Here is a 20,615-nt window from a genome sequence, read left to right on the forward strand (position 1 = left end):
AGAAGACCAGAGCAGATCTTATTTGTACAGTAAAACCTTCAAAACGTTTAGCAATCAGGGAAACTAGGACCCTCAGAATATGAGAGTGGAGGTGGGGTTGAAAACAGGATTGATTAAAGGTCTATTTAAGAAATAAATTGACCTCCAGATCCCTGCCTTAACACATGGAAGAAACTAGAGATTTAATTTTTTAGAGGTTGAACTTGAGACTGGACTTTGGCCACTGAACCCAGCTGAGGGAGATGGGTACCGTACTGAAAACAAGAGGATTAAGTGACAATCTACATAGTGAATGATTCTTCTTCCATGTGGCTCTCCCAAACACTGGCAGTCTGGCCTGTACCTCCCAGGCCAAAAAGAAGATCCACTGATGTTGACAATTTGAAACCTTCAAATGGAACAACCCAGATTCCTGTAGTGAAACCCATCAGTTGGTAAAGCCCCACTCACACAGAGCTCCCAATTAGCTTTTTCCTTTTTACATACAGTGAAATGCACAGATCATGAAAGTACAATTTGAGTTTTGACAAAAGAATATACCTGTGTAACCCTTACTCCAGTTGAGCTAAAAATCATCTGCATCACCCCAGAAGGTCATTTCTTGCCCCCTTCTATTCAGTCTTTGACTATCATAGCTACCACTCTTCTGACCTCTCCTGCTATATCATAGATTAATTTTGCCTATTTTTGAATTTCAGATAAAGGCAGTCATACAGCGTATAGTGTTTTTGTGTCTGGCTTCTTTAAACATAAGGCTTTTGAGATTCATTCATGTTGCATGTGTCAGTAGTTCTTTTTCATTGCTGAGTAGTATTCGGTTAAATGAATATACCACAGTTTGTTTTCCATTCTTCTGTTGATGAATATTTGGGTTATATGCAGATTTGGCCATTATGAATAAAACTGTTATAAGCAACATTGTGTGTCTTGTGGTAGATATATGTTTTCGTTTTTCTTGGATAAATACCTGGGAGTAGAGTTGTTAAGTCATAGGGTAAATGAATTTTTAACTTTATGAGAATCTGCCAAACAGTTTTCCAAAGTGGTTGTACCATTTTACACTCTCACCAGTAATGTATAGGAGTTGTAGTTGTTCCATATCCTTGCCAGTAAGTATTTGGTGTTTTCAGTCTTTTTAATTTTTGCTATTGCAGAGAATATGAAATGTTGTTTCATTGTGGTGTTAGTTTACATTTTCCTGAAGACTGATGATGTTGAACACCTTTTTGTGTGCATGGCTGTCTGTATATCTTCCCTTATGAAGTATCTGTTTGAAGTTTTTGCCCATTTAAAAAATTATGTTGTTTTTATTATTGATTTGTAGGAGTTTATTATATATCCTGGACACAAGTTCTTTGTCCTTTGGCATGCATTCATTCATGTATGTACGGATGATATATATTATATATGAGATATATACATATATATAATAGTAAATATTTACCCACAGCCTATGGCTTATCTTTTCATTGTCTTCATGGTGTTTTTTGTTTTTTTTTTTTTAACTTTTTTTCCCTTGAGATATAGTTCGTATGAAAAATGGTGTCTTTTTATGAACAGAAATTTTTGATTTTGAAGAAGTCCAATTTATAAAATCTTTTTCTTTTATAAATAGTACCTTTTTGTGTGTCCTAAGAAATCTTTGCCCACCCAAGGTCTTGAAGATACTTGCTTTTTTTTCTAGAAGCTTTTACATTTAGGTAAATGGCCAATCTTGAAATTTTATACGTAGCATAAGGTAAATTAAGGCATTATTTTTTCCCATATTTTTATCTAGTTTTCTTAGCACCATTTCTTGAAACAAGTTAGCTTTTTAATGCTTCCCTTTGAAAATACATAGAAAGCCAAGAAAAGTTTTTAAGACAAAGACCAAAAATAAAAGATAAAAAGGAGAAAAAAAAGTATTCAGAGGAAACAATCAATAAGCAAGTAAGTCTTCAGCCCAAAACCCAAACATAACTGATTCCCTGAAGAGAGAAAAGAGTAAATAGTACTGCCATGAAAAAAGAACAGGAAGCTTTAACAAAGGAACATTCAAAGAAAAAAGAAAAGGAGCTCTTGGAAATTAGAAATAAAATAGAAACAAAATTTAGTAGAATGGTTGGAAGATAAAGTTGGAAAAATCTCTCCTAAAGTTAAAAAAAAAAAAAAAAAGACAGAAATAGGACAGAAAAATTAGGTCGTTTTACACAATCACTGTCAAAATAATATGAGTTCCAGAAAGAGATAACAGAGAAAACAAGATTATCAGAAGAATAATCGAAGAAAATGTTTTAGTTCAAGGACACACCTTCCCAAATTGAGAACTCTACAGCATGCCTGGTACAGTGAGTGAAAAAAAACCTATTCAAAGGCACACTTGGTCACATTTTAGAATACATGTAATGAAGTATATCCTAAAAAGCATCAAAGAAGGAAGTATGGGTCATATACAAAGAACTGGGAATGAGAATAATATCAGATTTCTCAAAAATAACATTACAGACTAGAAGGCAATAAAGCAAACTCTTTAACATTCTGGGATAGGAGGGATGCCAGCCTATAGGTCTGCGTTCAGCCAAGCTATAAGTCAAATATGATGGTAAAGATGTCAGAGAGGCAAGGTCTCAAACAATTTAGCTCCATGTTCCCTTTCTCAGGAAACTCTTAGAGGATGTGCTGGGAGGGAGTAAACCGAAAAAGGAGCAGCCCTGGAATTCATTCTTCCAACAAATACTGAGTACCTACTATGTGCTGTGTCCCATCAGGAATGGGCATAGAGCAGTGAACAAAACAAAGGCCCTGCCCCCGTGGAGCTTAGTAGGAAGAGGCTGGCCGTAAATATTTTAATGTCTCAGGAGTAAAGGAGTGCTCTGAAGAAAATAAAGGAGCGGAAAAGGGTAGGGAGTGACAGCCAGAGATGGGGGGAGCGGGGGTTGCAGCTTTATGTGGTAGAATGGGAGCAGGTCGGGAATGGCCTTTGGTATCACGTGCAGGCCCAGAGTGCAGCTAGTCCAGGATGGACCAGGAGAATGAAAGGCCCCATATCAGTTGTTGATCTGAAATTCACATTTAACTGGGCATCTTGAGCTTTATCAGGCCTTCCTGTCTAGGAGGTCTGTCTCCAAAGAAAAATATAAAGATTGATAAATTACTTAATGTGTTTGAATGTTTGCATTCTTCTAGTGGGAATTTGGGGATCAATTAGTGATAAATACATAGGAAACAAAACAGATGGAGATGAGGCAATTATAAACTCAAGGGAAAGTCAAAGGATGTAAAAGAAAGTAGAGGTAATAATAGTATGTTACGTGGCACTGGGTTGTAAATAATTTTCATTGAGTCCAATTTAAATACTGAATACTGAAGGAAGAGAAAGTGTGTGTGCCTTTAGGAGAGGTGTGCAAAGATTAAGACTTTATCTTGCATAGTAGGGATTCAATAATGTCTGAAGCGGAAAAACCAAGAAATAACAGTTTAAACATGTTCTTTCAACATTTGGAGGCAAATAACTGAAACAACAACAACAACAACAAAAAAACAGCTACAAGAGTTGGAAGTGCGGGGTATATACGCCAAAGAATTGAAAGCAGGGTGCACACACGTGTTCATAGCAGCATTATTCACAGCATCGAAAACGTGGAAGCAACCCGGATGTCCATCGCAGATGAATGGATGAACAAAATGTGGTATATACATACAATGGACTATTATTCAGCATTAAAAAAGAAGGAAATTCTGACACATGCTACAACATGGATGAACCTTGAAGTTACTGTGTTAAGTGAAATAAGCCAGTCACAAAGGGAGAAATATTGTATGATCCCATTCACGTGTAGTTCCTAGAGTAGTCAGATTCATAGAGAAAGTAGAATGGTGGTTGCCTGGGGCTGGGACTAAGGAGGAGTGGGGAGTTATTGTTTAAGAGTTTGAGAGGATTAAAAAGTTCTGGAGATGGATAGTGGTGATGGTTAGACAACAATGTGGAATGTACTTAATGCCACTAAACTGTGGCATTTTACACTTTAAAATGGTAAATTACGTATACGTTACCACATATATTATGTGGTACAAAATTCTGTGTATGTTACTACAATGTTTAAAAACGTGCAAGTTGGGCTTCCCTGGTGGCGTAGTGGTTGGGAGTGTGCCTGCCAATGCAGGGGACATGGGTTCGAGCCCTGGTCTGGGAAGATCCCACATGCCGCAGAGCAACTAGGCCCATGAGCCACAATTACTGAGCCTGCGCGTCTGGAGCCTGTGCTCCGCAACAAGAGAGGCCGCGATAGCGAGAGGCCCGCGCACCGCGATGAAGAGTGGCCCCCGCTTGCCGCAACTAGAGAAAGCCCTCGCACAGAAACGAAGACCCAACACAGCCATAAATAAATAAATAAATAAATAAATAAATAATTTAAAAAAAAAAAAAACGTGCAAGTTGTTACCTCTGGAGAAAGCGAATCAGATGGGGACGAGTAGACTGCACTTTTCATGATATGCTTATAGAGTTTTAATTTTTAAAGCTACATAGATGTGTGACTTTGGTTTAAAAAGCATTTATTGATTTATGCAATTATGTATGTGAAAGAATTTCATCATAGGGAAGAACTGGAAGCAGCCTAAATGACTGCCATCAAATATTAGGTCAGTAAATTATGCCATATCTCTGCAGTAGAATACGACACAGCCTTTAAAATGATACTGAAAATCAAGGAAACATGTTCACAGTATATTACGTGGGGGAGAGAAGGGGAAAAGATCTCAGCAAAGCTGTTCAAGTTTTATAATTTGGTGTTTTCTGTTTATATGATTAAACTGAACGTTTTTTGTTTTCTAAAATATTTTTATGGCTGATGATTTAGTCAGGCTTGATTTAGTGGGCTTGTCATAAAAATACCCTGGATTTCATTCTTAAAGGAGGAAAACGGCAAACCAGTTAAATCTCAGGGAACTCCTACTGTGTGTCCAGCTTCACGGTCCTCAAATGAAGCAGCTTCCCCACACCATTCCCGACGAAGGATGCGGAAACTTCGAGATCATAGTGTCCGAACTCCTTCTAACCTAGACATCCTGGAGCTGCACACGAGGGAGGTGCTCAGAAGACTGGAGATGTGTCCCTGGGAAGAGGCAAGCTTCCGTTCCATGGTCACGCGAGAGACTTGGTCGTTTCTGAAAGGCCTTCAGAAGGACTGTAGAAAGAGAACAGTCCGGCCGTTCTTGTTGTCTGATCTTTGCTTAGTGCCGTAGGGGTCAGCAGCGCTTCTGCTCGTGACAGGGACATGCTTCAGTGTAGAAGTGGGACGAACAGATCTCATCTGTTTGCCGACACGTTCACTGAGTGCTTACCAAGTGCCGCATGCTCTTCTAGGCTCTGGAGAAGATACCAGAGTGAGCATTATCTAAGTCCCTGCCCTGCTGTAGCTTCCATCCTAGCTCAAGTTGGAAGGATCAAAGTCAGAGACAGATATTAAAGTAATATAATTTCAGATAACAAATGTTATGAAGAAAGAGAGCAGTAGAGCCAGAGAATAAAGGGGCTCGGGTGGCTGGCTGCTTTAGCTAAGGTGGTCAGAGAGCCTCTCAGGTGGGTGGGTGCATTTGAATGCCACTTACATAGCAGAAGAAGTCAGATGGATACACAGGCTTGAGGAAGAGTATTGCAGGCAGAGGGAAGAGCAAGTGCGGAAGGCCTTTTCCTGGCCCAGCAGCAGCATCATGGATGACTGTTAGGCTGGGGGTCTGTTAAACCCATGACTACAGTTTGAGAAGTGATGGCCTAATGGACAAAGGGGAGAAGCAGTGGGGCAGCAATGAGCTCAATGTAGGGCCTTTGTAAAACATGCTAATGACATGTGGTGAGATCCATATCATCCATGATTTTACATCTTAAGTAGAAGATAATTTAAAATGAATAAGATAGTAGTATCTCTTAATTAACATATTTAAAGAAGCTATATAGAAATGAAAACTTCCTTAAATATTTTAAATTTTATATAATTATATTTATACCGTTTTAAGCTTTTGTTGTTCTAAACCGCCTTAAACCCATAGCCATCTAGGAGAAGATTTAGCTTATTATAAAAGGTTCTATTTATTATTAAAGAAAAATATTACCATAAAAAGGAAATATTCTTTATGTATTGAAAACCAGCTACTGTTGTGCCTTTATGTCACCCGGTGGCCTTTGTTCCTGGTGACAGCAGGGTGATGACCTGTAAATTGCTGGGAGTGTCTGGTGGGAAGACTAGAGATTAGGTCAAAGATAGGGTGACTGGAAAGGACCCAGCAGCTAGCACTTCTGCGGGGAGAAACAAGGCAAAGAGAATTCAGATACATGAAAGCAGTACTTCTCCAGCTTTTCAGTTTTTCAGCTTTCTGCGAGAGTGAAATGTCTGAATTCACTTGATAGAGATTTTATATTCTGCGTTATAGAATGTGCTTTATAGTTACTGGCCCTACAGAAAGGTGAACCAGATTCATGCTTTGGTTTTAGGAACCATTTAGTTTTCTTGCCACACCACTACAAATGCCCTAGCCTCGAGGCCGCCCAGCACCCTTCAGCATGCAGGGCTTGGGTGGGGGGGAGGTGGTGGGTGGTGTACAGTTCTTTACTTGTCAAGCCGGCATATTTGAGGGCGGAGGTTAAGTAAGTTCTGTTTTTATACTTTAAGGACATTTTGAGCTCTAAACTGAATGGAAAATTCAACAAACATCTCCAGCCATCTTCCACGGTACCTGAATGGAGAGCGAAAGATAATGATCTCCGATTACTGCTGACAAATGGAAGGATAATTAAGTATGTGAAGTAGATCAAAGTATCCAACAGATTAGTTTTCAGTGGATTCCCTCTGTTCATTTAATCCCTGGTCCAGACCATTACACAGCTGCCTGAAATATGGGGAAAGTGTCTTAGTTCTCTATTTTCTCTGTAAATTAAGGAGGGTTTAATACCGTTTGGCTACATGGTTGCACTGTTTTCTGACTCGATTGTTTTTCCCACTGTATACAGGGATGAGAGACAACCCTTTGCAGATCAGAGTCTTTATACAGCAGACAGTGAAAATGAAGAGGATAAGAGAAGGACAAAAAAGGCAAAAGTGAAGATGGAAGAGAGCTCAGGAATAGAAGGGGTGGAGAATGAAGCGTCTCAGAAACCACTTAACAGTATGTTTGTTTTAATGGTCATTTTAAAGGTCTGCTCGTTACCAATGTGCTAATAATACGTAAAGTAACTTGCTAATTTTAAAGTGCTTAAATCAGTAGTAGGATTACAATTTCTGTGTCCCTGATACTCTTTTGAGAAGTCTGGAGCATTTCTGAGTCGTCTCTCCATCAGGGAAATGCCAGATGTGACCACCAAGTGAGGGGTGGCGCCCAGGGAAGGTGGTATTAGTGACGAGGATGTCGCCGGCCAGTGACACCCTCATCTAGTGACGGTTTTTACAAGAGTCACATGAAGCTCATGCATCTCACGGGCCTCTACTCCAAATAATAAAATAATAAAGTTGCAAGTTTAATCCTATTTTTGAGATAATCTTAGCTAACATACATATGGTTTTCAGAATTAGGAGACATATATAACTGGCTGATCTGAAGCTCTTAGTAACCCATGTACTGTTTTATTTGATTGCCTGTTGACAAGAAGGCCTCTACTTGGTTATTAATTGGTCATCGTCAGTGTGATGGATAGTGACTCCTCCTCCTCCTCGAGGTCTTTCTTCTTTGAATGAAGTCTTCATTTTCTCAACACTTTTCAGGGCCTCCATATACCCTTCTATCTTAAAAAGGAGTTAAATATTTTAGTACTTGATAAGTAAATGTTCCAGGTGATTAACATTTTTTAATCCATGTTGAATACCTCCGTCCTGCTAATTCTGGGTAAGTTTGGTATTGCTGTAGTTGCTGACTCTGCCTTTGTTCTCGAGTCTGGGGAGAGGCAGCTCATCAGTGGAACTCGCCCCACGGTTGTTGAGGAGCGCTGCCGGCAGGAGACAGGCAGCGCTGGAGCCTGGTTCAAGCTTGCTGGGTTCGCTGTCTACTCGAATGTGTCTTAGGCTTAGGAGAGTTGTTTTTGTTTTGTTTTCTCTTGAGAGAAATAATGCACAGCGGAAAGTGAAAAGCATCTTGCAGCTAATTTTAGTGTTAGAGGTTTTTTTCTGGAAAGAAATATAAAATAGTCAACCCACCCATATAAGGATTATATCACCATATTCAACAAATACCCCCAGATGTTTTAAGAATACACGTTAATCTGTATCTTGGTCAATTAGGGAGATGGTCCATGGGGGAAGAATGAAATGAAGACAGTGAAAGCAGTGAGAAAAGGACAGAGCAGGAGCGGTTGAGACATCTCACAAAGCTGGACAGGCTTTGGATGGCGCTTTATTCAAATTCTAATGACTCTATTTTTCTCTCATCATTTTCCTTCTCAGGGTTTTTAACAAGTGTGAAATCAGAACTCAGGAATCGATCATCAGAATATTCTGATATTTCTGATTCAGAAGACTCTGGACCTGATTGCACCGCACTGGTACGCCTGGAACCCTTAACTTAAAGTTATGTGACAAAAAGATGAACACCCACTTTCCTTTACCTAGGAGGAAAGTGAATGACAGCTTTCCCAAAGCCTGTGTCTCTGACCTTTGTGGCACAGGGCCTTCTCTGCAGTGGTAATTATACACACACGTCCCATCATGTGACTCTTTACATCTGATCGACATAGCTTTTGTCTGATTTCGGAAAGGGTGGAGGGAGATACTGTTCTCATGTTTCTCGTATTTCTCATAGGTTATATTTCATTTTGCCTTAAAGAAAACCTGTACTATGTGTTTTTTTTTTTTTTTTTAACTAAGGAATTATGTTACTGTAGTTATTAGAGATTTTCACTTTTTCATATGAAATACAGAAATAATTACAAGATAATTAAGATTCTCACTTTCCCTAAACGGATAAAGTGTTTCTGGTTAGTTTGTACAGACCTGTTCAGATTTCTTATGTAGATTTGCCTCCATTTAATTATCTCAGAAAAATAATTTTACCACTGAAGAGTCTGAAAGTTCAGGTGATGAAAAGAAACAAGAAATTACATCAAACTTTCAGGAAGAATCTAATGTGATGAGGAGCTTCCTTCAAAAGAGTCAGAAGCCATCTAGAAGCGAAATCCCAGTTAAAAGGTAGGCACGCTGATGACGGCAGTCTGACTATATCGTGATATAAACGATAGGAAAACGTTTGTTGCTTTGTTTCGTTTGGGGTTTTGTTTTGTTTTGTTTTAAATTTTACCAAAAATTTTATTAGAATTAAAAAGGTTCTTGTCTTTTTTGCCGATCCGCCCTTTAGGGAGTGTCCTACCTCGACGAGCACAGAGGAAGAAGCTATTCAGGGCATGCTGTCTATGGCAGGGTTGCACTATTCCACGTGTTTACAAAGGCAGATACAAAGCACAGACTGCGGTGGTGAAAGACACTCTCTCCAGGATCCCAGCAGCTGCCACAGCAGTAACCATGAGGTTAGGCAGTTGTATCGCTGTGATAAGCCAGTGGAAAGTGGTAAGAAACATAAACTATAAGCCTCTGAAAAATAACATATAACCCCCACCTTAATAGCCCTGTCATTCCTAGTTGAGGTTAGAGATTATGAATAAGAACTGTTTATTGCACATCTTTAGTTGGAAATGGTGTTAAGCATATTGGCAAAAGAATACATAATGTTGACAAATGTAAGATGCAAGTATAAGAACTCAAAATGTAAATTAATGGATTAAGAGTTGTGTTCACTGGCTGTCACAAGACAGTATTGTTTCCCTTTTATAAGTCGGTCAGAGTGGAGGGAATGTTTTGGTGTCTTAATTGATGTGCTAAGTTTGAACAATCAACTCTTTTTCCTTTTGTGGAAGCAAGTTTTGAACTGTTTCTGCTTGAGGATATTCTCTCTTACTTGAAAAGGAAGTATTAGGAAAGAGAGAAGACTTGGTGGCATTATCAGTGATGCCACACAGTGTTTTCTTCTGTCTGCCTTTAGTGAAAAATTTTATTTCCCTAAAAATCTGAGGAGGACTGGGGAGAAGATGGTACCACATTAAAACTGAAGTCTGTTGTAGACATTGTGTTCATTCCCACCCAGCTGTGTTAACTAAGTACCAGGAGCTTGACATTGATTTCACTCAATTCTCGAAACAACATTTTGGGTGTATGTAATGTAGCTTTAACAGGTAAAGGAAAAAAGACTTAGTGGACTTCACTTGCCCATTCTTACATAGCTGTTCAGAGGTTGGAATTTGAACCCAGGACTTAGACCGTTTGATCTCAAAATCTTTGCTTATCGTATAAGAGGAAACTGAGGTTTAAAGAGGTTAAGTAACTTGCCTTAAGATGCATTGGTAATGGAAGAACTTAAATTCAAATCTGGGTTTGTCTGTCTTTCCACTATACCATTCTGTCTCCCTGTAATCTCTTTGTCCCTTGAAAAGAAAGCTTCTATGGAAATGCTGCCAAATTCAGGCAAACATATGCCTTTATTCTATATGGGAAAATATATTACTTTTAGAGAAAGTATATTGCACTTGGTTTTACATCTACAGCAGATGGCCATAGAATTTGATCTAGGTCCTCCAGCATCTGGCACAAAATCCTGCCATAGAAAGACAGTCATTGGGAGAATTGAAAGAATTAACATGTTAGATTGAGAGCTGGTGACTGTTGTTTTTGAGAGGGAAAGGAGTGTGGTGAAAGTATATGAATAAAGAGTTAGTATATTCATTTTAAGATGTCAATATAGATTTACTTTCCATTTTAAGTAGCAGGCTAACTTTGTTCTTTATGATCCAGTTTGTGCGAAGATCATTTAATTAAAACTTCTCTTTAGGGTATCATGTCAAGACTGAAGATCAAGACTTGAGGAGTTCTTCCTGGATTAAACAATTTGATACAACTTCCAGATTTAATCGTCAGGTATATTCAAGGTTTGAAACGTTAAAATAGATTGTCATTGGCGCTCTGTTTTTGCTTTCTTTTTTTAAGCTGCAACCAGTAATCAACCACTAGACCTGGAAAGCTTAAAAATTGCCATTAAACGCACATTTGAACAGCTATCCATTTTTAGAGATTCTGATATAATGACTGATGAAAGGCTTATGGATAGAATGTGATCTGGAAAAGAACAGTTTATTTAAGAAAACAGTTAAAAGCTCCTGGCTGCCAACACCTTTAGGTTATGTCTGGCTAGAATGAAAGATGAAAGGAAAAAAAAAGTACCACGAGGATCCTTTTAGTCTCTGACGTTGTTTGTCAGATTTTTTTTTTTAATGTTATTTCATTTATTTTTGGCTGCGTCGGGTCTTAGTCGCGGCGCACGGCATCTTTGTTGAGGCGCGCAGCTTCTCTCTATTTGTGGCGTGGGGGTTTTCTCTCTCTAGTTGTGGCGCCCAGGCTCCAGGGCGCGTGGGCTCTGCAGTTGTGGCACGCAGGCTTAGTTGCCCCGCGGCCTGTGGGATCTTAGTGCCCTGACCAGGGATTGAACCCACGTCCCCTGAATTGTAAGGCGGGTTCTTTACCACTGGACCACCAGGGAAGTCCCTGTGGGATATTTTTAGATACTAAATTTCTTTGAGAATTTGATGACAGTTACGGATTCTCTTTGCAGAAAAATGTCCATCATAAATATGACTTGTGCTTACATTTTCTCATGGTTTGTGCCCACCCTCACCCCAGACCATTCGTTGACTCCAGATTAAGAGCCCCTGCTCTAAGAGAAGGCACTTGATGTCTTAGGATCCTGGTGTATGAATGCTTATACCAAACAAAACAAACCCAAAATACCTTTTAAAAAAACCAAAACTTTACCAGTAGCACCATACAAGGAAAGCAGTATGACCTTTTGCTGCAGACCTTGGAAAATGACAGCCGAAGAAAGAATCAAAATTCTCGTGGCAAAGTGGAGTCCTCAAGCCTCCCCAACCCCAAGCATTCTCTGAGTAGTAGAAATATGGGTAGTTTTTATGTTCTTCGCTTGGCTTATCTATATTTTCTAAATACTTATCAATTACAGTTATAATAAGAAAAAGAACCAAGTTATTTTTTCAAGGCAAGTACAAGTTCTTTTAATGGAAGGATATGCTCCAGGGTCAAAGGTCAGCTAAGAAATCCCTGAACTATTAAGAATTCACTTATTCGGACTTCCCTGGTGGTGCAGTGGTTGAGAATCTGCCTGCTAATGCAGGGGACACGGGTTCGAGCCCTGGTCTGGGAAGATCCCACATGCCGCAGAGCAGCTGGGCCCGTGAGCCACAATTACTGAGCCTGCGCGTCTGGAGCCTGTGCTCCGCAACAAGAGAGGCCGCGATAGTGAGAGGCCTGCGCACCGTGATGAAGAGTGGCCCCCGCTTGCCACAACTAGAGAAAGCCCTCGCACAGAAACGAAGACCCAACACAGCCATCCATAAATAAATAAATGAATGAATGAATAAATAAATAAATAAATAAATAAAGCCACCCATTCACTTAAAAAAAAAAAAAAGAATTCACTTATTCAGTGTATTTATAGTGCCTCACTGGTTATAAAATTTATAACTCATTAGCATTATAGGATTTAGTATTAAAAGTAAGCTATTATTTAAATGTAATGGTTGTTTTTATAATTGTCTGAAAATAAAGAAGTAGGGGACAGATGATTAGCAAGATCACCTTAGAGAAGATTGAATTTCAATTGCCTGTAATCTAGCGAGGTATTAGAAAGGCATGTCAAATTGAACAGCTGTTTCTTCATGCTCAACAGTATTTGTGAGACTATTTTAAAGCAAGTCTGTGTTGAATGCTGATTTTAAAACTTACTTGACCGTTACAGAATCAGAAATTCACTTTAATACACACACACACACACTTAAAACTAGTTTCGTGAGACATCACATCTGCAGCATGCTCTTTTCGAGTTTATCTTTCCTTCTCTTTTTAATTCTGGTCAGGACCCTCTCTGTTTTGATTTCAAGACCCACCAGTCATCCATCTATCTATCTATCTATCCGTCTGTCTATCTATCTATCTGTCTATGTTTTCCTCTCGACTTAAATTATGAGGCATCTTCAAGACTTGAATCCTTCAGCACTTCTAGGTTTTGGAATGAGATGACCATCAGGAGGGGGTGGTTTTCTGTGGCTACTACATGTTAAGAAAACCCAAGTTCAGTAATCTATTTCTTCTCTCTCTTCAATTGTTAATGCATAGAGAGGTTAAATACCTTACTTCTCTTAAAGGAACCCTAAAAATTCAACCTTATTTCCTTCCTTCTTTTTTAGGATCTAAGTAGAGGCCAGAAATGCATCAGAAAGGAAGTTTCATCAGAAATCAGTCAGAAGGTACAAAGTAGGAATTCTGTGGACAGCAGTGGCTCAAGCCCTCAGAATGGAAAGTATATGCAGAGTTCAAGCTTGATGTCAGGGGCGTGCCAGATAAGTAATGGCAGTATAAGCCCAGAAAGGCCCGTTGGTGAAACTTCCTTTTCAGTGCCCCTTCACCCCACCAAGAGACCTGCATCAAATCCACCACCTATCAGCAACCAGGCAACAAAAGGTAACTGCTACATGTGTGTATGTTAAGTACATTTGTGACTCTGTATGTTGGTGACAGCAGCAGTTTAGATAGACATCGTCTGTACCCTCACGTTGCTCACAGCCTGCTGCATCACAGACAGCGCAGCAGCAGCAGCGTGCACAGGTTACCATGGGGACAGAGAAGAAGGATACCTCGGTCAACCCTGAGGAGCAGGAGGGGCTTTCTGGAGGGGGAGGTAGATCCTGGAGAGGCTGATAATGGGTTAGCCATGCTGAGGTGGAGGAAGGGACAGGGTAGACAGCACCGAAGGCAGAGGAGACAGTGTGACCCACAGGACAAAGGGGAGAAACAGCACGGGGTTATGTATGAAACTGCCATCACTTTCGTTGCTGAAGCACAGTTTGAGGCAGGATCGGGTAAGAGCTTGTGCTGAAGAGAAAGGCAGGGATCAGAGCGTGGGAGGGTCTCCTAAGTCTTACGAAGGAGGTTGGCCCTTACCTCTCACGTGATGAGGCGGAGGAGTTTTACGCAGTGGAATTCCAGAAGTGTGACCCTGCCCATTCAGAACACCGAAAAGCCTTTGCCTACCATGTCGCCCTCGTTTAAGTCTTCCAGGTGCTGTCACCTGTGATTTTCATTGTTATTTATGCTGTTGTTGGTGTTCTGTATATTATAGGTAAACGTCCAAAAAAAGGAATGGCAACAGCCAAACAACGTCTTGGGAAGATCCTTAAATTGAACAGAAATGGCCACGCACGTTTCTTTGTGTGATGGAGCTGCGGTTGTGGTCGCTCTTCCTTTCGGAGACCGGTCTCGGGGTACGGGAGCCTGGAGCTTCCGCGCGCCCCTGCTGAAGCAGTTTGCATGTACCGTAGGGAACACTGCCTGAAGAACAAAATGAACCTGATGCTGCATTTTCACTGTGCCACACCCACTCAGCAATAACCATTTTGGACCTGGTGGGGAGAGGAAGAAGGAGGGTAGAACCTTAAAAAGAGACCTTGAACTGGAAAGGGTCTCTTGTCAGGGCTTGAATTTCATTTTGTTGTTGGTAGTGTTTTGATTTATTTTCAGTGGTAGGGTAATGAATTATCAATAATTTATTTAACAGATTTTTTTTTTAAAGTTAACAGCTTTTAAATTCTTTCTTTTTTAAAGCTATTTATTTGGAAGATTTCTGGAGAAATATCTCACTAATTTAGATTTAAGAATGTGAAGGTTTTTAAATTATTTTTGATAGTGTGTGTGTTACATGTGGGGAAGAGCCACGGTAACAGTAACTAGTCTGGACTCTTAAATTTGCTATTCAGGTTAAAGTCTTAAACAGGGATTTGATGCATTAATTATTTTAAATTAAGATGTATATGAAAATCATTTTATTTTATATAATTCATGTGTTTTTTATAAGCTATTAGCTTCGCTTTTGCTAACATCCAAGGTGCATACTGTTATCCAGGTCGATTACCTATATCCCACCTTCCCTCTGCACTCCTCATCATTTCGTAACGACACAAGACTCTTCTCTTTGCAGGGAAACACTTTCATAGCCAATGTGTAAGAACTACGTAGAAGACCCCACATGTCTCATTTCATTTGACATTGCAATTTTCTTCTAAATAGAAAAATAGGCTTCTTGCATTTTCATTTTTTGCTGATGATATCTGGGTCCCAAAGAGTACAGCTTTAATATCTTTTTCCTACTTGTGGGAAAAGTATTATAAGTTTGGTTAAATTGTCATGTTTGTAGTTTTTCAAATACATTTGTAACTACAGAGGGCCTTCTTCATACTACTGGTGTTGGAGGGCAGGACCAACACCTGCCACAGAGGTTATATTTTATGACGCTTTTATTCTGTATACCTAATTTGTTGGAAAATATGAAATATGGTTTGACTTAGAATATTCAAATCTGCATAATAAGCCGTAATATAATAAGACTATACTATATTAAGTTGTATAGAAGCAAGCATGTTGGAGTAGATGACTTGGGTGTGTGTGTGTGTGTGTTTAGTTTTTTATTTCTTAACCTTCTAAAGAATTATTTAAGATACGGATTTGGAGTAAAATGGGTGCTTTTTGCAGTTTCTTCCATCTGTCCTAACTTAACCAGTGCATAGTGAGGTTAAGTATCTGGTTGAGCTTTAAGGAATCATTTCTCTCCTTAGTGCACAATTTTTACTAAGTGCCAGTTTTCAGTTGCTTGCAATAGCTTATCTTTTCCTTTTCCGCCCCCCATGACATAAAAACAAGTGATTTCTGGGGGGTGGGGTGGGGCGGTGGAGATATTCCCAGTTCTGACAATAGAGCATTTTACAAGTTCCTACAAAGAAAATATAGGCAAATTGCATAAAATTTATTTTTATGGAGAAGAAATACGGCCATATTATGGGTTTGTCTTTTTTTTTTTTTTTTTTTTACTCAGCAAGGTAGCAGGACTTTCCTTTCTGTATTAAGTATCACTTGAAGAGCTAAGAAAAAAAAAAGTCTATACCGTTATCTTTCATGGTCACATTCAAATGTGTATTTTCAAAGAGAAATATTTCTTACTCTGCCTCCGTTCCAATGTTTCGTGGAATATATATGAAATATCTTACAGATTAGCCTTTTTGGTCCAAGTGACTGGACCACTGTCTGGGTCTTATCTGGGTGTCAGGAAGAAGAATTTTTATGGGAGTACTAAACGTCTATAATAGGCCTACTTAAACTCTGTACGCTGTGCCAAAACTAGGTAGAGATAGGTACAGTCAGTCATTTGTTGGTCATCAGAGCTCAAGATGTCAAAAATGTGGGTCTGCCTGTTTCTCCCGCCTTCCCCGCACAATATATTACTGTGATGTTTTGGTTTTCTGTAGACACCATTTTAGTGTTAAAATACACATGTTTTGGTGTTAGTTTAAGCAATGAGAATTATAATTTCTTTTTCCAGCTACATTATGATTTGGGTTCTTTTGTTGCCTTTACATTTTTCACAGCTCTAAGTATTTTTAATTACCTTTTTTTTTCTTAGCTATAAAAATGAAAATAAATAATTTATTTTTATGAATTAAAATTATAGCCAGTATCTGCCCTGTGTACTTAGGCTGGTAAATACTAATTTTAAGTAGCCAGTATGTTGAACTTTTAAGTGAAGGAACTGTGGATTCATTTTTGGCAGTGTTAGCCCATTAACTGGCTGAGTTCAAAAAACTTTCAGTAACATGAAATAACCACTAGAACAGAATACATGTAATTTTTTTGTGTATTGGTAAAAATCCAGCCACTGATCCAGTGACTTCCTTGTCAAACCTCTTGTAAAATCACTGGCTGTGATACATCCCTTTATCTTGTGGAAATGACAGAACTTTGAAGTAACTCAGCATCTGGAGTCGACTGCAATAGACAGCCTTTCGTCTTTCCCTCAGTCTCATTTATTATGTGTTGTACAAACCCTGCAACCTAGGAAGACAGCAATGGTGGCATTTAGCTAGTTATAAGCAAATACAAATTATGTCAAACACTTAATGATTTAACATATGCAATTTTAAGTGTAGTAGTAGGTAATCATTTTCCTGTATTGATTCAAATAAGTGACTTCGGTTAACCTGGGATCCACTGTACTGTAATTCATAATGTCACATAATATTATGCTCTCCAGTATTGATTAATGGTGTAAACTATACAAAGCTGGCAGTTTATAATAGTTCAATACCTAGAAATACTTTGAACTTCATAAGTATCAGTTAATTTTTAAAGCATACAGAATTGAAAATTCTGACCGAAACCATCTTATAAACTCAGAAAACAAGCCCATCTTTATCACTACTTAGCACTGAATACTGCTTTATTATTTTTTTTTTTTTGCTCTATTTTCTAATAATCCTAATTATTGCCTTTTTAATGAACTCTACTGTATTTATTCATATGAGATCAGCAGGTATTTATCAGACATCTACTGTGTGTGCCCAGTACTACTTAGTACTGTGGGGGGCATATAAAGTTGAAGCTGTATTGTTTGCTCTTGAAGGTATCTTCTCCAGGAAATAAGCAGTATTATTTTCACTTCTAAGCAAACTTAAGCAAGAGGGCCCATTCGTAAAACAAAATAAAACAAAACTCTATTAGTTTTAACAGAGATACACTATACAACTGTAGAGGTAGAAGTAAAAAAAATTTTTATATTTTCAAAATTTAAAAAACATTTCGAAAGTTAATAATTTAATGTTCGTAATCATAGGGGCATGTTATAGCATGAAAGGGAGCAGAAGACCTCCGTGTTTGTCCAGGTTCTGCCCTTTATGTTTCAGCTGTGTGACCTTGAAGAAGTCACTTATTCTGAGTCTTAGTTTTCTCATTTGTAAATTTGGATCAAAATGCAGTTAAGAAAAACACAGAAAAGCATTCCTTAATCTATTAACACTTCATATTTGCAGAGGATTTATCATTATTTAAGTTACAACTGACAACAAATGCACATTTATATGCATTTTAAAATGAAAACTGCTGTTAACTCATAAAATTTGCTTCATATCAGATATATGCCCAGAGCTTGCTACCTAAAAAATCTGAAGAATCTCTACCAAGATGCTGAATTAAAGTCCGAATCAGTGCATGAAGTGAAAGAAAAAGGAATGAGATGCTTTATGGATAAGAGTGAGAACGTTTATCCTCAAGTAATCATTAAGATGATTTAAAGTAATTAAAAGATAATTTTAGGTTTTTCTCAAAGAGTACTGCTTCATAGATTCTGCATACTCTTCAGGGCACTAGCATAAGGTAAAATAAGTCATGGAATTAAAATGATTTAACAACTATCCATGGTACTAGGGCGGGAAAATAAGGTGGTAGATAGATGGGGATCAGCAAAGACAGCTCTGAGTTGGCCAACAATGGCTCGTTGGGTAGAGAGAGAAACAAACCACTGTAGTGTAGGAAGGGAGACTCGACTGGACAGCTTCAGAAGAAAAGATTCTGCTTTTTTCAAGAAATGCTCTTTATAGTGATGAGTCAGCTCCCCAGAGAGCTGATGAATAATTGTACGGCCCAGTATACTACTGCCAGAAGTAGCTATTGCAGTATATAAGCATCTTATGATTTCATATTAAGAGACGAGGGCTTATTTAAATTTGAAATTTTTTCAAAAGTTCATTTTTCTCGTTAATTATTAAGCTAATTGCTTCCTCCAAAAAGAGAAGTTAAAGATCACCAGTCATTTTCAGATGCCCTAGACCTTCATCTAAAGCAGTTTTGAGAAGGTTGAACATCAGATCTTTAAGCTTAAGAAGAGAGACAAATGAAACCCAGCGAGGGCAGTGACTCGCCTGGGGTCACAGTGGATCCCAAACCTCTGGTACTTTGCTTCCTACAGCAGCCCCTGTTCTGTGACACTGTGAGCCCTCTGCTTGTCCTGTGGCGGGTGATGTTGATAGACTTTCTAGAAGCCAGGTGGAAAGAAAGGGGAAGAAGTCACATACTCGCTACATTGCTGTTGAACGTAATGTAATTTTAATAATGGAGCCTTACTAAAAGCCCTTCCCTTATTTTTGATTTTTTTTTCAGTGAACGTCATGCCGTAAGTCAAATATTTGCTATCTCTTACATAAAAAATTTTTTAAGTTAAGGACGTTAAGAAGCAAATGCCTGTTTTCAAAGCAATTAGCTTATTGTGACTGTGGTTTTATTCTGCTGTGGTGGGGTTTTTTTTCCCCTTTAATGGGTATGGGAAAATAATGCTCATTAACCTGCCTCCTGCCCCTTAGAGTCTCCCTCTCACCCTTCCCGTCCTTCCTAGTGTCCTGAAGCTTTGTCTTAACAAGCGCAACATGAAATTTTCTTTGTTAAAGCCTTTTTGAAACTGTATTCAGTGATTCTTCCAACAAGTTTATCTGCTCTGCACTATTTCACTAATAAACCCTGGCTACCACGTAGCCCCTGACCTCCAAGTAGTTTACCTATGCAAGACCTGTCACATCCTGAATTCACTTTTCTTTATTTCAGAAAGCACCCCTAAATGGAACTTAATCAAAGATAAACCTTGTCTCCACCCAGTTTTATTTTGGCCATTTCCTATTCAAAATGTCAGCTATTTTCCCCCAAGATTTTTCACCAAAACAATGATCGTAAGTGCTGGAATATATACTATTTTGCAGGAATAAAATAACCCAGAAATACTCATATTTCTTTGGTGGATTTTGGTTGGTGACTGTTAGCAGGAGGTGTAATATATAATGAGGAGTTGATTCCTTGCCTAGAATCATTTCTTCCCTCTAAGATTCATAGGATTCACCTTTTATTTTTACAAAGCATACATATAACTTCCACATTATAGTCAGGGACCTGAGGTGTAACTTGCTAAGTGAACCCCAAGGTTATTTTATCTTGCAAAAGAAACCTAAACCAAACTAAGGGCCTTACATTTATGGTTAGACTGAATCAAAAGCTATAACCTCAGTTTTTCTGAAAACAGCTTCTGACTGCAAAGCAAGTCATGCAGTTGTTAGGTATGAAATAGCACTGATCAGGAAATGCACATGCGTCTTGGCAGACTGCATTTCCTTCCGAAAAGACTTTTCTACTTTTAATATAAATTAAGCCATAACAGTTTCATGCTGTGGAAAGAGGGTGAAAAGGTTCATTTTAAGAGATTATATAATATGAACTTTCACATTTACTGTGAAATGTCGAACTTTGCCAGTGCTTCAGCAGGTTTGTTTGATTTTTGGGGGGGGTGGGGGGAGGGTAAAGGGTGGTGACAGGGAGGGGTAGTATTGGTTTTAGGGGGTTTAAATCTGTGAAATTTGAAAAGGGACAGTTGTTGGCTATGGTATTTACTAGTTTTGTAGTAATGTTTTGCTAGCCTGACTGACTTTCCTGAGCTGATTTTCATGCCCGTGGTCCCAGGTGACTGTTAGCCTTTCTCGTTCGGGGTGTCTGCAGAGTAGTGTCTTGTTGTGTGGCTAGGCGGTCAGTGTGTGTGCACATGTGTGTCCTTTGAATAGAGAAGCACACTGTGACGACAGAGTGAGGTGTGGCTGGGAAGTGGGATGCTGAAGCTTTAAGAGCGTTTTTTTTCGATTCATAACAGTATTTCCCATCTTTTGCCTGCAGGCAGGGAAAGTG

At 38.9% G+C, this 20,615-nt stretch overlaps 1 protein-coding gene across 3 annotated transcripts in view; it reads left to right on the forward strand.

The window, feature by feature from the left end:
- Window positions 1-20,211, forward strand: part of KDM7A (lysine demethylase 7A) — an 84,645-nt gene extending 64,434 nt beyond the window's left edge. For 2 of the 3 annotated variants that reach the window (XM_036863095.1, XM_036863097.1), the window contains 9 exons: window positions 4,894-5,103; window positions 6,648-6,772; window positions 6,986-7,140; window positions 8,409-8,506; window positions 9,001-9,149; window positions 9,316-9,524; window positions 10,840-10,925; window positions 13,265-13,538; window positions 14,197-20,211. In XM_036863095.1, coding sequence (XP_036718990.1) covers window positions 4,894-5,103; window positions 6,648-6,772; window positions 6,986-7,140; window positions 8,409-8,506; window positions 9,001-9,149; window positions 9,316-9,524; window positions 10,840-10,925; window positions 13,265-13,538; window positions 14,197-14,291 — 1,401 coding nt within the window. In that variant the 3' untranslated portion in view covers window positions 14,292-20,211. Of the gene's footprint in view, window positions 1-4,893; window positions 5,104-6,647; window positions 6,773-6,985; window positions 7,141-8,408; window positions 8,507-9,000; window positions 9,150-9,315; window positions 9,525-10,839; window positions 10,937-13,264; window positions 13,539-14,196 lie in introns of those variants that run through there. The other variant, XM_036863096.1, reaches the window with a different exon arrangement.
- The last annotated feature ends 404 nt before the right edge of the window (window positions 20,212-20,615 follow it).

The sequence above is a fragment of the Balaenoptera musculus genome, chromosome 9 (genome assembly GCF_009873245.2).
Source record: "Balaenoptera musculus isolate JJ_BM4_2016_0621 chromosome 9, mBalMus1.pri.v3, whole genome shotgun sequence".
NCBI classification, from domain to species: Eukaryota; Metazoa; Chordata; class Mammalia; order Artiodactyla; family Balaenopteridae; genus Balaenoptera; species Balaenoptera musculus.